This window comes from Anoplopoma fimbria, chromosome 23 (assembly GCF_027596085.1).
Source record: "Anoplopoma fimbria isolate UVic2021 breed Golden Eagle Sablefish chromosome 23, Afim_UVic_2022, whole genome shotgun sequence".
NCBI classification, from domain to species: domain Eukaryota; kingdom Metazoa; phylum Chordata; class Actinopteri; order Perciformes; family Anoplopomatidae; genus Anoplopoma; species Anoplopoma fimbria.
The window spans coordinates 7,393,014-7,408,735 of NC_072471.1; the positions used below are offsets into that span (position 1 = coordinate 7,393,014).

Consider the following 15,722-nt stretch of genomic DNA (forward strand, 5'->3'; position numbering starts at 1 on the left):
TTTCCTGTTATTTCACAACTTAGCTAGCTATAAAGGAAGATGACATCATTATTCATCATTGTGCGATCTATATTATGATTGGTTGATTGTTTCTCCAAATTGTGGAATTCGCAAACAATGTGCCCTGAAAAAAAGAGCTCAATTTCCATCCACATCTCCTAACAGCCCTGATAACTTGAACGTGCTTCTTGCACATATTCAAAATGTGCATTCAAAGTTTTCTCAAAATACTTGGTTTACACTGGAAAGAACTTATCTCGCTCACAATAACAGATGACCAGATCAAGTTTTTTCGCCTCCGATCCGATAAAGCTGCAAAGTGCACACTTGAAGTACATTAGAGTAATTCAAACTAAATCCTATGTATTTGCTTGACAGTTGAGTTCCTTTAGTTCCTCTACCTCTGTCCTTACTCCTCTCCTAATGTCTCCTCTTGCTTTTGTCCTTCCCCTCCCTCCTTTTTCCCCTCTAAATGTTACATCACCTAGTGTTGAATTTCAGCCACTTACTAAAAATATAGGATTTGCTCTTGGACAAACACCAGCACCAACACAGCTACACACACATGCCCTTTAGTAACTTTCCTATCTACCTTTTTTTTTTAGAAACCTAAATGCATACAGTATGTGCGTACTTCCATGTATGTATATCTACAATATATGGTTACCAGGTTATCTATTTTAAAGTATATACTATAGGAACATACACAGATTGAATCCCCACTCATGCTCTCTTTATCCTCTTCTCTTTCTTCTACCCTAAAATGACCATCCATCATGTCTCTCTCTCCTTCATGAGTGTCCCTCTGCCCACTTTTCCAGTCATCACTGGGCTGTTTTTTCGCACAGAGCTGCAGGACCCCAGGGACCGCCAACAATGCTCTCCTCCTGACAGGGGCCCCTGGAGGACCAGGAAATGGCGCTATTTCTAAACACTAAAGTCTCCCAGGTTCAAAATAACCTTTAAAAGGCACTCTCCCTTCTGAGACATTTTTTAACCAAAGTTCCTGCATCCAATTACAAAGGTCTGACTTTGATAAATGTGATTCTTAAAGTTTGGCTGAATTTTTTCCCATGATTATGAATTTCCGGTAACACTTAACTTCTATTTTCATTGGAGAAACTCTAATTACTGACAATTATCTCTGCGTACATGAGGTTTAGACATCATTTTAACAAAGTAATCAGTAGTTTGGATTGTACCTTGTAAGGAATTGATTTAAAGAAATCATGTAAAAAAAGCACATCATGTACTCCTTTGAAATATGAATTGATGATCTGGAATGAGTCGCACACTCTTTAGTTTAAAGGCGGTTACTACGGAATATGTTGATTTTGACAGGTTCAAAGATAAAGTCCGGAGAAAAGTGTTGGACCAGAAAGGCACAGAGGAAAAACACTCTGCTTTGGGCCATCTCTTCTTTCTATTTCACGGGCAGGAAGCTATAGATTCCCCCCCGACAGCGCTCACAAACCTGACACGCTTTTGGAATCCGTACATGCAGAATGATAAACCGACTGGAGACATGTGCTTCTTATGAGTAGCACATATGTCCGTCTTGAATTTCACCTTGTGTCAGTGATCCGATTAATAATAAAAAACTGCTTTTTCTTCTTCCTCCTTCTCTTCCTTTATATCTCCATCCTCTCACCCACATTTTCCCCACTTCTTACTCACCACCTTTTTATTTTCCATGCTATTAATTGCCTTTTTTCTTAAACCCTCCTCCATCACCTTTTCCCATAATTTGCCACTTACCTCTCTAATCCCACCTGCCTTTCTTCTTTACCTTTGACCTTCCTTCCACCCTTCTTCTGTTATGTTTACCCTTCTCTTACCCTCCACACTTAATCACCCCCTGCCCACTCAACATTCCCATATTCTACATCCACTCCCACCCCTTCTCTCCTCCATCTTTTCACTCTGTCAATCCTTCTTTCCTTTCATTCTCCCACAGAACCATGAGAGGGAAACGGCGCTTCACTGTGCGGCCCAGTACGGACACTCCGAGGTGGTTTCAGTGCTGCTTCAGGAGCTGACCGACCCCACTATGAGAAACAGCCAACAGGAGACCCCTCTGGACCTGGCGGCGCTGTATGGACGGCTGCAGGTTAGTGAGAAGGACATATATAAGTTTTATGAAGAGACAAATATATATTTTATGCTACAAAGGCCAGAAGTTGAGGGCTGTTTTGAGTCTCAACTTTTATAATGTACCTCTATAGCTTTTAATAGTGTAAATATTGCTGAAATATGAAAGACTTGTACCAGAATGTACAATTTGCAGATCGCTCTCATTGTACCAGATAAATGCTGTTTTGAGTAGTTTCTATAAGATAAAAATGCACAGTTGTTCCTATTCAACCTGAATTTCAGGTACAGAATCATTTATTCAGCGTGTGCCAGGAGGCTACTAATTATTGTTGAGGATTTTGCACTTTAACACATTTAGAACTTCAGATAAAATCTTTACGTGTGTTTTAAAACACACGTTAACATTTAAGCTCACATAAAATTCAATGTACACGAAGTGACAACATGACATTAAACCTGGAGTTCATCCAGCCATCACCATCCGATCCAGTCATCATTTAAGTTAACACTTCAGTTTATACCTGGAAGACTCATCCTCAGCTGGCACATGATGATTTAACAGCTAGCAAGAGAGATAAAGTAGTTTCTCATCCTGATGGACTTGACCTTTTGCTACGTCCAGAGGGGCAAAAGCTCAAATCTCTATATAGAGGATGAAGATCGAGAATGATTCAGGCTTTTGAAATTAACGAGAATGTCACACAGGCGTCCGCTATCAGTCGCTACAAGGGCAGCGTACCCCCAATAACATTTAATGTGCAATGAAATATTAATGGTTACGCCTACAGAATTCATAAAGAAGTCAAAGTCAGTTGAGGTGGCACAATGAGGAAATTTAGTAAGCAGTGTCGCAGAAAACTGGCACTTTGGACAAGTGTGGGAAGCTGGTGAGGGATCATGTTTTTGTCATTACAACAGCTACTTTTTCTGGTTGAGAGGGTGCGATCTTTTTGAGGCATATGTGAACCTCTGCATGCGTTATGTATCTGCTGTGGCATCTGAACGGGAGCAGCTGGTGACCCAATCTGTACCTTCCCCAGGACAACAGCAGGTGTTGGCACCAGTGACGAGGAACACGGTGCATGGGAATGAGCTGCTCTAAACTGGGAGTCGTTGCTGATTATTTTTTTTTAAAATACGGCGGATATATGATGAAAAATAAAAACTTTGTCAAATACTTACAGTGCTATACGGGCAGACAGGTGCACATTTTTAGAACTGCCACTTTACTCTTTTGCGAAATGTGAGTAAACGTACACAGCTTCACAGAAAGATGCGTATGCCACAGGTGATGTTCAAATGCAATCACACTTTCCCTCTGCTAAAGGTAGTGAGTAATTGCAGTCGAGCCGCACAGGTTTGTCTGAGTGAGGATGAATAATTTATAAAGGCAGCGGCGTTTCTCTCTCTTTGCTCTGCCGCTCTGCATAATAATGAAGGGAAATCCCTGTGGTGGAAGCTGACTGCTGCTGCTGCTGCATGGAGATGTAACCAACACGGGGCAAAAGTTTAATGTATACACACATATAGCACACACACACACACACACACACACGCAGAGACACACACTAAAGGAGGAAGCTTCAGCCAAACAAACACTACCTCGACTCACAGCCTCCTACGAGTTGATGGACAGGTCTTTTAATCCAAGGACTTACATTACAAAACAAAGAATTAAACAGAGCTACTGTATATTTCTATTCATAGTCGTTTGAAAGCAACACTGAATGCAAATTTTCTATCGTCAGCTGACCCCCTTGGTTACCGTTGATCTGCCCGTCAAGCTGTCAAGAAGCATCACCTTTTGAAAATGATTAATGGAGACGGATTAACCATTCTAAATTCAGTCATTTATTTTCAGAAAATTGGTATTGATTTCACCCAGAAGTAAAGATTGTAGGCCAATGACTGTCAATTCTGAAAGTGACAACTGTAGTTAGCAGATTTTGATCAGTTCTGGCTAACTTGGAAATCAAAGCTAACTGTGAAAGTTGGTCGAAAACTCAACAATATATTAAATGTTTCTCAGAAAAAAACATTTAGATTTTTCTCTAAAAAAGTAACAAAAAAGGGTGACTTATGGCCCAGTTCCTCCAAACTTTGCTGTTTCGTCCCTGACATATGGCTCTGCTTTTGTGCCCAGGTGGTGCGCATGTTGGTGAGCGCTCACCCCAACCTCATGACCAGTCACACTCGCCGACACACTCCGCTCCACCTGGCCGCACGCAACGGACACCACAGCACCGTCCAGACGCTGCTGGAGGCCGGCATGGACGTCAACTGTGTGGTAAGAAAAACATAAATGGCTTTAAGCGGTTAGTGTCCTATATGGGCATCCAAGGATTAAACTGATTCCTGGCAGAGATTAAAGTAGCCTTACGGACAAAAATGGTAATGAAATAATAAAAGAAAGTTGTTTTTTCATTTTCTGTTATTTGCTGGGGGGCAAACAAAGTTCCTTTTGACAAAATTGGATTTGAAAACCTGTTTGTAGAATCTGTTTACAACAGGATCGGCATGGTTACCCAAGCTAATCCACAGAGCCTGTTGTTGGTTCTTTATTTTTTATTTGGGCAGATGGAAAGAGGCTGAAGCAGGAAGTAGCTCTCATGTAGACTGTTCACATTAAGATGTCTGGAATATCATTATTATTTTTAGTTACTTTATTTTTTTGCGTGTGGGGATGTAAAAGTATACGATTTTGGAAATACAATTGTTCTGTTTCACTGGAAAAGTTTCCTATTGTATTTTGGCCTGAAATGTTTCTTTAAGATATACGTACACATTTACAGTACAGATAAAGGAACAACTTAAACATTCATGGTCTGTGGTTATAAGTTCTCAAACAGAAGTGTCAAGTGAGTAAATCCTCAGAAACCTGCGACTCTGAATCTCCTTCCTCCTCTCATCCTCTGCTGTAAGTGAATATTTCAGAAGCTGCTGTCTTGTGTTTTTTAATGAAAGACAGCACGGCTTTATTTTCTGTGTATATAATCCACCACAGGCATTAATGCTTGGCAGATTTCTTCTTTTTGAAAATGTATGTGTGTGTGTGTGTGTGTGTGTGTGTGTGTGTGTGTGTCTCAGAGAGCATGTATATGCAGTGCGTGCCTCCCATGGTGTGGTGGTGGAGAGGGATGAATAATTGATTGGGAGAAAAGATTGAGAGAGCAGGAGGACGAAGAGGAGGAGGAGGAGGAGGAGGAGGAGGACAGGCTGTTCTTGAGAGGTCCTTTTTACACACACCACATCTTAAATCCAGGAAATACAGTCACGTACAGTCTAGCTGTTTGGACTGCTCTTCTCGTGTTCATTTACATTTAATCTTATTGTGTATTCTGAGTTCTCCGGACGATAGAAACGCAGCTTTGTCCCGACCCGTTCTGGGCCATTTGTGTTTGTGAGGCCTTGTCGAAAGATTGCCACGGTTTGCTGGTTTCCTCCAACACTGTTTTCCTTCTCTTGAGACGATTTCCTCCGACAAACTAAACTATTTGCTTACTTGTCTTAAATGTTTAGTGTGGAGAAACAGCCCTGTGCTGTATTTATCAGTCTGTTAAGACTATTTAAATGAGTACTTCCTGATTATTCACATTACAAGACATTTATTTTCTGTCTCTCATCTTTTGAGGCGATCCAATTGCAAGTACATCTCGTTTTTTGGCTTCAATAAAAGCATCTGCGGCGGATCATTATGAGGTCAAGAAGTGTCTCGAAATCTCTCTTTCTGTGCCGCCTCAAGGTCTCAGAACGTAACACATTGCGTGGGACTCACAATTTTGTGGCAAAAGCTGTGTAGTCTGCACAAGTCTAAAGTTTGTTTTTCATTCAAACCTCAGTCTTTACAGTCAAATGTTTCATCCAATGCAGTAACAAACATGAACTTCACTTCCTCTGCATTATGACTGTAGTTATCTGTGAACCTTTGGATGCCTGTTTCACACTGAGATTAATTCCTCCAGTCAGTTAGTTCTGTTAAATGATCACGAAGGATTTAAGGAATACCAGCTTGAAGGGTTTTCAGTGTTCTGCGTCAGACTCAAAGCCTCAGGAAGCTGCAGAGTCTGAATCAAGAAACGAGACAGTTCAGATGCTGAGGAGCCGAAGCAGCGGGGAGCAATCAATATCAGTCTGCAAACCCAGTATGAAAATAAACAAATCCTAAAAGAAAACTCTCTTCTCACCCAGAAAGTTTTAAACGACCTGAATGTATAGTTGTGACTTGAAGTTCACTTCCACTGTTGTCAGAATCTGAACTGACTCGATGTTCATTTGCTACAAAGACATATGGCAGAGCAGATGCTGCGTTCTTCCTCTCCCTGGCTGTGTAAGTACAGTTTATGTACAGTATATGGAGCATGTCAAATGGGCTTTTTTTCCTGCTACGGAGTATCTGTGACTGCAAGAAAACAAATCTGTTTTGGGAGAATACTTTTGTCACATTGTGCCTCTGCCCTTCAGAATACGATCAAATATGTCACGGATGCATTGTCATTGCATTTTGGAGAGTTTAGTGGTTGGTGGTGTGTGTTTATGTCGACTTTATCTCCAGAGAGACAGGAACAACTTGACCTGTTGGATTATGGGAGTCATTCTGGTGCTCTCACAGCGAGGAGATGCATGACTCAGCGGCATTGCACCCATCTTCCTTTGCCTTCTGTCCTGGTTGCACCGTGTGTGTGTGTGTGTATGTGTGTGTGTGTGTGTGTGTGTGTGTGTGTGTGTGTGTGTGTGTGTGTGTGTGTGTGTGTGTGTGTGTGTGTGTGTGTGTGTGTGTGTGTGTGTGTGTACATGTGTGATCTGATAGAGGAGGGCTGTGTTTCTCTGCAGGGATTTGGCCTCGGGCTCCGTGTGTCTAGTGAAGAAGAACACTACACGCCTTTGATTTGCTTCACCCTCTGCTGCAAATCTCTCTCTCTCTCTCTCTCTCTCTCTCTCCTGTCATGTCTCTAGTGATGAGGAGCACTGCGAGCCTTTGATACCTCAAATCTTCCTCTGCAATTTACCAAGTTGACTCTTATTCTACTGCATCTCTTTTTGGCTGAAAATGATGCGTAGAAACCCTCAGCATCTTCCCTTTTGACTACGTCACCTCTTTAAGACGGACCCAGTAAGGCCTTATGCACATTACATGAACATATTGTACAGCTGGTGAGCAAAATTGTTGCTCTGGTGGGGTGAACTCGTTGGTCAATTTCAGCGAGATGACACTTCATCTGACCTAGCTTCATAGGATGGGATTCATTGAAACGGTGCATTTACACATTTAATGCAGATTAGTAACAAGGTTATGATTGAGTTTTTTGAGTACTGCAAATATATACATTGTGCTCATCATATCCTGGTGTCCTTGTTTTTGAGGAACTCAAATGTATAACATTTCAAGAAAGAACAGTTAACATTCAGCCACATTCCCATCAGCTACAGTATAGACAGTAGAATATTATTATATATATGTATATATTATTATTCGTATAATATACTTTTTTATTTTTTTTATTCGAGTTTGGAAGAGAAGTCAAAAATTCTTTGTCTGCCATGTTATGTTAGTGTCTTGTAAGTTTCGTTAGGTGGGCTGGAGGCTTCTATGTACACAACACTATAAATGACATAAGTAACTAAATAACTATGATACTCAGATTACTCTGATATAAATTGTCACCCTGGTTTCTCGTCATTCTCTGCAATGTGTTCACAATCAGTGATGCAGCAGTTAGTCAGTAAAACTGAAAACAAAAAAGGTGTGATAAGCCAAGTCATGATGGTTTACATGCCGAAATGAAAGTCTGACACTTGTTACGTGGAAACAAAATGTATTGTTGCATTCGTCTGCCATTACTGATGAGGATATATGAGAATATACTCTCTGCACTAATGTGTGCAAAGGTCGCAGTCTTGGAGCTTCACTGATGACAGCAGAGAGTGGACACTGGGGGCTACTCACAGATGGCCCCCTTGTAAATTGTCACGAGTGGAAAGCACTTTGTGTGTGTGTGTGTGTGTGTGTGTGTGTGTGTGTGTGTGTGTGTGTGTGTTTGTGTGTGTGTGTGAGAGAGAGAACCATAGTACAGGTCAGTAATTGGAGTCAAGCCGTATAGGTCTGTCTGAGTGTGAATGAATAATTTATAGAAACAGCACCGTCATTTTCTCTTTTCACTCTGTGTCTTGCTGTGTCTCTCTCTCTCTCTCTCTCTCTCTCTCTCTCTTCTCTCTCTCCTTCTCTGAATGTTTCCATAATAACGAGGGGAAATCCCTATGGAGGAACCTGCTGCTGGTGCAGGCAGGTGGCCAACAACACAGGGCAAAAGTTTAGTCTAAAAACACACTCTCACACAAACACACGTAAACACACTAGACTGCCTTTTTTTCCCTTCTAAAGTGGACGTGAGCGTTTACGTTCAACATCAACAGCGGGCCGCTACAGTTCTGCCAGCAGCCATGAAAACAGAAAGTCATCTGCCTTTTCAATTCCCGGAAGCTCCTAGAGAGTGAGAATCGCCTCGCTCGCTTCCTCGTGACCTCACTGCATAATCGCCATGGGAAACGGGACGGGAAGTGGTAGAGAGGTGACCGCAGAGAGGTTAGGGAGGCAAGAGGTGTGTGTGTGTGTGTGTGTGTGTGTGTGTGTGTGTGTGTGTGTGTGTGTGTGTGTGTGTGTGTGTGTGTGTGTGTGTGTGTGTGTGAGGGAAAAAGGTGGGTGGATGATTTCCTGTTCTCCCACCTCCTCTCACTTGTATTTGGGTAAAAGATCCTTTGGCTAAACTTCCACAGTTTGATGCAGTCAATGAGGTTGTGACCACTCATCTGGGATGTACACCTACAATAAGAGAACTGGATGATTGACCTTTGACCTTTGACCTTTTGAGGGCGTAGGAGCGGCTGCATCTGGCGTACACAGTCTGATGAGACTCCTTTGTTGCAGAGGAAACAGAGCGGCTTCACTCAGTTCGGTATTCCGTGCGGAGGACGAGCGCGGCGCTCTGGTTCAGTGTCGCGCTGAGTTGGATTTCCCGGCCGCCCGTCAGCAGAGCTGGCTGTGGTCCAGATAATTTGTCTTCATTAAGGCTGGGAGTTTTTTTTGGTTCGGTCCGGGGTTTCATCTGTGTTGTCAGGAAGCCAACCGTGAAGGATGCGACGGATTCAGCATAAGTATGTTGCTGAGTGAGTGTGTGTGTGTGTGTGTGTGTGTAGGATTTTTTTTTTTTTTTTTAATCATGGATACCTGTACGCTTGAATGTGCGCTCCAAGTGCAAGTCTTTAACATCCCTGAGGGGGATTTTAGCTTCAAGCAAGGTGAACAGGGCAGCATGTTATTGAGACACATAGGAACATGATGTCCCACAGAGCTTTAGAGCAATAACTGCATTAAGTATCATTTATGTCCCTTTGAACTGTATTTTCTCGTCACGACCTTTGACCTTGAAAGCACAGGAAATCTTAGCTGCCCTCAACAACGCTTCTTACTTTTACTTTTAGCTGATACTACTGCTGCTCTTACAATGTAAATACTGTTGCATGCAGTATAAAGTAAATTATGACGTACTACTTCCTCATAACATGGAGCTTTGACTGTTGCTTATATAGCTGCAGCGCAAAGGATTGTGGGTCAGAACAGCCAGAAGAGCATGTGGGCTTGCATTCTGCAAAAAATGTGACCAGATGTAATGTAACAAGGTATTTTTGGACTAATGTAATTTGAAATACTATGTTTTTGACATACTCTTTTGTTGTATCACTATACAAGTACCACTTTGTGTTGTCATACAGACGTGAAATGGAAGAGAGTGGCTTTTAAAGAGTCACATCATCGGCCCCCAGAAGGTGTTAAATCTTTGTTCTAGTTCCTCCCATGCTGGGTGATTTATAAACATCTGTTCTTTTTCTCTCGCTGTGGCTCCTGAGTGTTGCTCTGATAAAAGCGCGGCTTGTCAGGAGTAATCGTCTCTCTCATCACTGCTGATCCAAGATGAGGCTCTTACCCGCGGCCTCCCTTCGCTATAGTTTCCATGTGTTGCATCATACCTGTAATATCCCCCCATTAGAAGATTGATACGGGCCAGCGTATGGCGAGCTATGTTTCCACACGGGCTCCCGCTGCTCGTGTAATGGCGTGAAATCAGCGTGGCCTCACGCTGTTTGCAGGCGAATGAATGTGACTCTCGCTGCCTCTCTTTTGCTTAACTGCCACAGAGAAAAAGAGGCATTTTATCAAATCAAAAATATTGTTTTCTTGCTCCCTTTTAATCCTTGTGTTGTTTTTTTTCTTCTAACTCCTATCGGTCCTCCAAATCCACTTCTGTTTTTGATGTATTTTTTTTCTCTCTATTTTCAATTGTTAAAGTAATGGAACACTAACACACACTGTCTCTCTCTTAGACGGAGAATGGCAGTGCCCTCCATGAGGCAGCTCTCTGTGGGAAGATGGATGTAGTTCGCCTTCTGCTTGACTCAGGTGGGTCTATAAATATATCCTGAAAAATGCAAAAAAAAACTGTGTGTTCCCTTGTTTTTCCCTTTTATTCTAACTTCGGGCTAGATGCTCAAGGTGTATTTTGTTTTCCTCCATTGTGGGTTGAATTTGCCCTCAGGTGAACTCCAGGCATCTGTCTGCTGCAGTCTGTCTCACTGTTATATAATCAGGGACTTTCAACTTTATTGTTGTTTTAAAGTTGTATCAGGAGGAGGTGCAAAAAGTCCATCAGGATATATATAATACGTCGTGTCTCCTTTTGATGATGTCACTCGACCTGAAAACGGGTCAAAGTTCATGGTGATTAGAAGTGACAAAAATGTCATCTTTCACATTAACGCTTCTTGTATTCAGAGCTGATTGATTCTGAACACTGTTGTCCTTGGAAACCGCCGCCAACCGTCCACCCGCTTTCCTCCAGCACTTCCTGTTTCCTGCAGGACTTCCTGTGGGTGGCCATGCTCTTTTGGCCTTGATTTTTGTTTAACATCCTGGAGCAGCGAGGGGCTGCGGTGGCCTGATTCACTAAACTCAAACCCAACACAACCCTTAAAGGATGTTGAAATATACAACCAGCTCACCAAAGATATAATAATAAAAATAAATGTATTTGGATTTACTGATGAGCATTGGCACTCTTTTCTAACCAACTAATCTTAGAAATAGTTTGTTGAAGCAACCTCTAGTCTAAGCCTTTTCTGGAGCTTTCAGCCACATCACACAGGAGATAAACATTGTTAAGTAGAGCGCTATGCAGTCGCTAGCTGGCTGATTTTCTTACTTCTGGCAGGCTAGTTGTTTTACAGTCTTTTCTATTCTAAGCTTACCAGCTGTCATATTCACTGTACAGATGGGTGATATTGATCTTTTCATCCTACATCTTATAACATCAAGCCTTAGGTTACCGGTAACTATAAATTCTATTCTTTTTTTGAATTTACAATAAATGCACCAAACAAAAAAAGAGGAAAAAAAGATCCATAAAAATGTTATTAAATGTGTGTTAGATAAGCAGGAACAAGAGAAAACTGTCACATTTCATCCGGTTTCAAATGTGCTTTCACTCAGTTTTCATTCATTTTTCTTTCACGGTGCCCAGCAGAGTGACTCGAATGTCATTTATTTTTGATGTTGAATTGGACCCATGAGCGCAGGAAGGGATTAAAAAGGGCTAACAGTAGGGTAAATGGGGATTTATTGTTCAAGAAAGATTGTGTTCTTCACTACTCACAATTGAGTTTGTTTGTTTGTGTGTGTGTATCTTGTGTGTGCGCATGCTTGAGTTTTTGAGCTTTTTTTGCTGTTTGTAAAGATTGTTCATGAATGAATAAAATCCTCTGTAGACTGCAACTCAACCCAACTGTATTTCTGGTGTCTGTAATTCAGGATCTTTGAGAAAGTATATGAGTTGGTTTATCTTGTTTGACAAAGTCTTGAGCGTTTTGTTTCCCTGTTGTTCATGTCTATCAATGCTTGTTCTGTATTTATTGTGTGTGTCTCAGAGATCGACACCAGTCTCAGAGACACCCAGGGCAGAACCGCTCTGGAGATCCTGAGAGAGCATCCTGCACCGAAATCCCAGCAGATCACTGCTCTAATCCAAGGTAAAGACAAACACACACACACACACACACACACACACACACACACACACACACACACACACACACACACACACACACACACACACACACACACACACTGTAGATTTAGATGAATTTCACTTGAGAAATTGGGTCATTTCAGGAGCAAAAAACAGAGTACTCACATACAGTAAATGTAGTACAACATATAGGCAAATAAAGAGACAGTTTTCACATTGTCTGAAATATGATTGTGAACATGTTTGGCTAGTTTATTGCTAGTCACAGACAGAAAGATAGAAGAAGCAGGATTGAAAGTTTCTCCAGTGAAATCAGGGTGTTAAATAATGCTTTTTGAATAAACATGTTCATGCCTGCCAAAATCTTTTTTGCTTGAAATATACCATAGGGAGGAAAAAAATGTAATGTTGATGAATTTGCCGATTGTTTTCTCAATAACTCACAAAGTGTAAGAGACATTTTCCATTTTGCTGCCTTATAGTTAAACTTTAAATGTAACCAGTTGAATTTCAAATTCATAACAGCACTTTTTACATAACAGCTTCACCCGGTCAGTCTTTTTCAGCAAAAGAAGAAGAAGTGTTTTCACTCTCTATCTTCAGTCCTCCACCTGCCACTAAAATGCCTGTTTGTGCTCCCATGCTTACTGCAGTATGTGTTTTGTGTGTGACCAGTGATTGTTAGTGTGAGTTTACTCCATAATCCCCGGGGACCCAAAGTTTCTCCACATTGCATCTTCTAAAGACAGTGTTGTCCTGAGGTGATTATGAGGCTCAGTATGAACGCTGTAATCTGTGGCTTGGAGGCCTTCACTATCTGTCCTTGTGTAATCTGTGTGTGGATGTAAAGCACGCAGCTACAGATGATTTAAAGAGAGTGAGATAATGGCAGGATAGAAATGGAGGGCTAGAGGGGATGAGGAGAACATGGCAGAGCTTAAATTAACAGCAAGTTGGTCTTAGTGCAACTTGGAGGCAATTTTAGAAAGGATAGCATAGACTGTATGTATATAGACTGTAATAAGCCAAAGTTTTAAAATAACAACATAAAGCCGACGTTAAACCAGGGTAAACACAGTGATGCAACGGACAGAGCAATTTAGTTGTAATTGGCACTTCCAGTTTCACATTTTATGTAAACTGTAACGCTCAAAGCATCTGCTATATATAAACGCGTAAAATACATTTCAGCTGGTTGGTTTCACGGCCTACAACCTGACTGTTTTGGTTCAGTTTCCAGTGGAAGAAGGCGGCTGTTTTCAGGAAAAATACTAACTAGGACTAAACCGAATATTTTGAAGCTTCATTCTTTATGTTAACATTCTAAGTCTAAATCAACAGTCAAATGTTGCAAACCTTTTTGTTGCGCATGTTTCATTTATTCTGTCTAAACTTGGTATTTCTGCATAGTTACAGGAATAGATAAGGGTACACTAATATTATTAGTATTATACTAGATTTCAGTGGTGGCTGTGTGGGATTCTTTTAGACTCGCGTGATCAAAACATTTTCAATCAAACTCCAGAGTGTTGTTCTCCATTATATTTTGAATTGTCACCTGACATAAACACATTTCCTCCATAAATACTTGGATACATTCACCTGAATGCAGGAAATGAAGTGTTGGATGCTCAGATTTTACTGATGGAGAACCCCAAGACACCAAGACAACCCGCTTAATATGTGTCCCCAACAATTTTGAAATGGAACTCATGCCCTTACATTGTGATCAAAAAACTGTTTGCTTTTCTGCTTGCTGAGCTCAAAGAAAAGGCTCGCACCTGTAGGTTATGAATGGGGCGGTCCAGAAGCAATAACATATAAATTACATAATCTACTTTCTCTGTTTCATTTTTTTAGGGTGAGACCAAGGTTCGAATGAAAAAAAACGCCATTCCTTACAGCCATAGTAAAAACAACTGTACGCTACCTGATTATCAGCGAACAGCAGGCAGACAAAGTTAGCAACTAGCTTGTGAACATAGTGGAGCATTTAGCAGCTAGATCCTCAAAAGTGAGGATTGGACTTAAATTAGTCAGGTGACAAGAAACACGACTCCAAATGAATGCTAATGTTGCTACATGTCTGTTGGATTTGAAAGAGACAACTGTTTCCACAACATTCACAACAAGTTTACAGCTTAAGAGTTGTGAAAATCATCTTGGGCCATATATTTTTGTATTCTATTGTTCCATCTCCTCATTGAAGCTACATTATATATGCAAATACATTTTTCTGACATAAGCATTTCATCAATAATATATTAATAAATGTATATCCAGCTACTTGGTATCTTTGGAAACTTTGGAATCTCTACCTGAAAGTAAAGTACGGTTTGGTGCCTTTTCAACAAGCTTTGCTTCACAGTATAAGTTTGTACTGACTGACCTCTGGTGGGTCAGTGGGGTTGAACAGGTTAATGCAGCAGTTTAATTACTTTTTCACTTGAACTTTATCCAACATCTTTTGAATTCTGCTGCTCGAATCTTGAGCAGTGCAAATCACATAATGTGACTTTTTGGGACTCTGAAAAATCGCAACTATGCACTGAACACAGCGCTTATGAAACTAAAAGACTATTTGATGTCCAGAATCAGTGATGGAAACACTTTTATAGACATGAAAAGACCACTTGTAGCTTTTTTTAAATGTCAAAAATCCCTCTGACAGTAGATATTGTTGAGAAATAGCGGGCCATAAAAATCTAATCTCAGTAAACCAGCACTTGGAAAAAGAGAGATTTGGACTTCGGCATAAATTGCAGACTGGATGTGTTTCGAGAGAGAGAGAGAGAACAAGGAAGAAATAGAGAGAGTGAGAGAGAAAAAGGACACAGCTGTGACTCGGTGAAAAGATCAGCTGCATGCCATTTCCTGTTGGAGAGGAGATGGAGAAGGACACACACACACTTACACAAAGAGGAAAAAGACCTCTCATTTATTGAACTGTACTAGCTGAGGGGCTTTCTGGTGGCCACAGGCGCCTCTTTATGAGTAGATTCTCATTTGATTTACAGCCCATGACTCATCCTACTGTTTGAAACCATTAACAGTTCACCTCCTAATGCCCAGCAGCTACTGGTTATGTACATGCAGGGCAGTGGTTTAGCTGTGACACTCTGTCTATCTGCTGCTTATGAAGCATCTACGGAAGAATGACTGCAGGGGAATAAAAACTGTCGAGCAATTTAATGACATCAAATGAGCATTAAATGACTCGGATGCACTTCCTCATACTTAGTGTAATTGTATGCAAATATGGTAGTGTATCATAATTATCCAGCTGAATGCCAGGATTCATAGTGGTAGAAATATACACACACACACACACACACACACACACACACACACACACACACACACACACACACACACACACACACTCTCCTGACATTAATAGGGTTCCTCATTAGGGCTCTGCAGGGAATCTGCCCCATGATTTCACCGGGTTAGAGCATTTGTGTGTGTTTTTTTGGCGGCTAATGCCTCACTTAAGTAAGTTTATCATCCAGTCTTCAACTTAGTTTCTGTGACACTTGAACCTGCTTTCTCCTC

General features: G+C 41.2%; 1 protein-coding gene across 1 annotated transcript in view; it reads left to right on the top strand.

The window, feature by feature from the left end:
• The window catches only part of anks1b (ankyrin repeat and sterile alpha motif domain containing 1B), a 202,142-nt gene that overhangs the window by 67,090 nt on the left and 119,330 nt on the right, over positions 1-15,722 (top strand). Inside the window, exons 4-7 of the mRNA XM_054624412.1 lie at positions 1,958-2,110; positions 4,238-4,381; positions 10,471-10,546; positions 12,067-12,168. Coding sequence (XP_054480387.1) covers positions 1,958-2,110; positions 4,238-4,381; positions 10,471-10,546; positions 12,067-12,168 — 475 coding nt within the window. The remainder of the gene's footprint in view (positions 1-1,957; positions 2,111-4,237; positions 4,382-10,470; positions 10,547-12,066; positions 12,169-15,722) is intronic.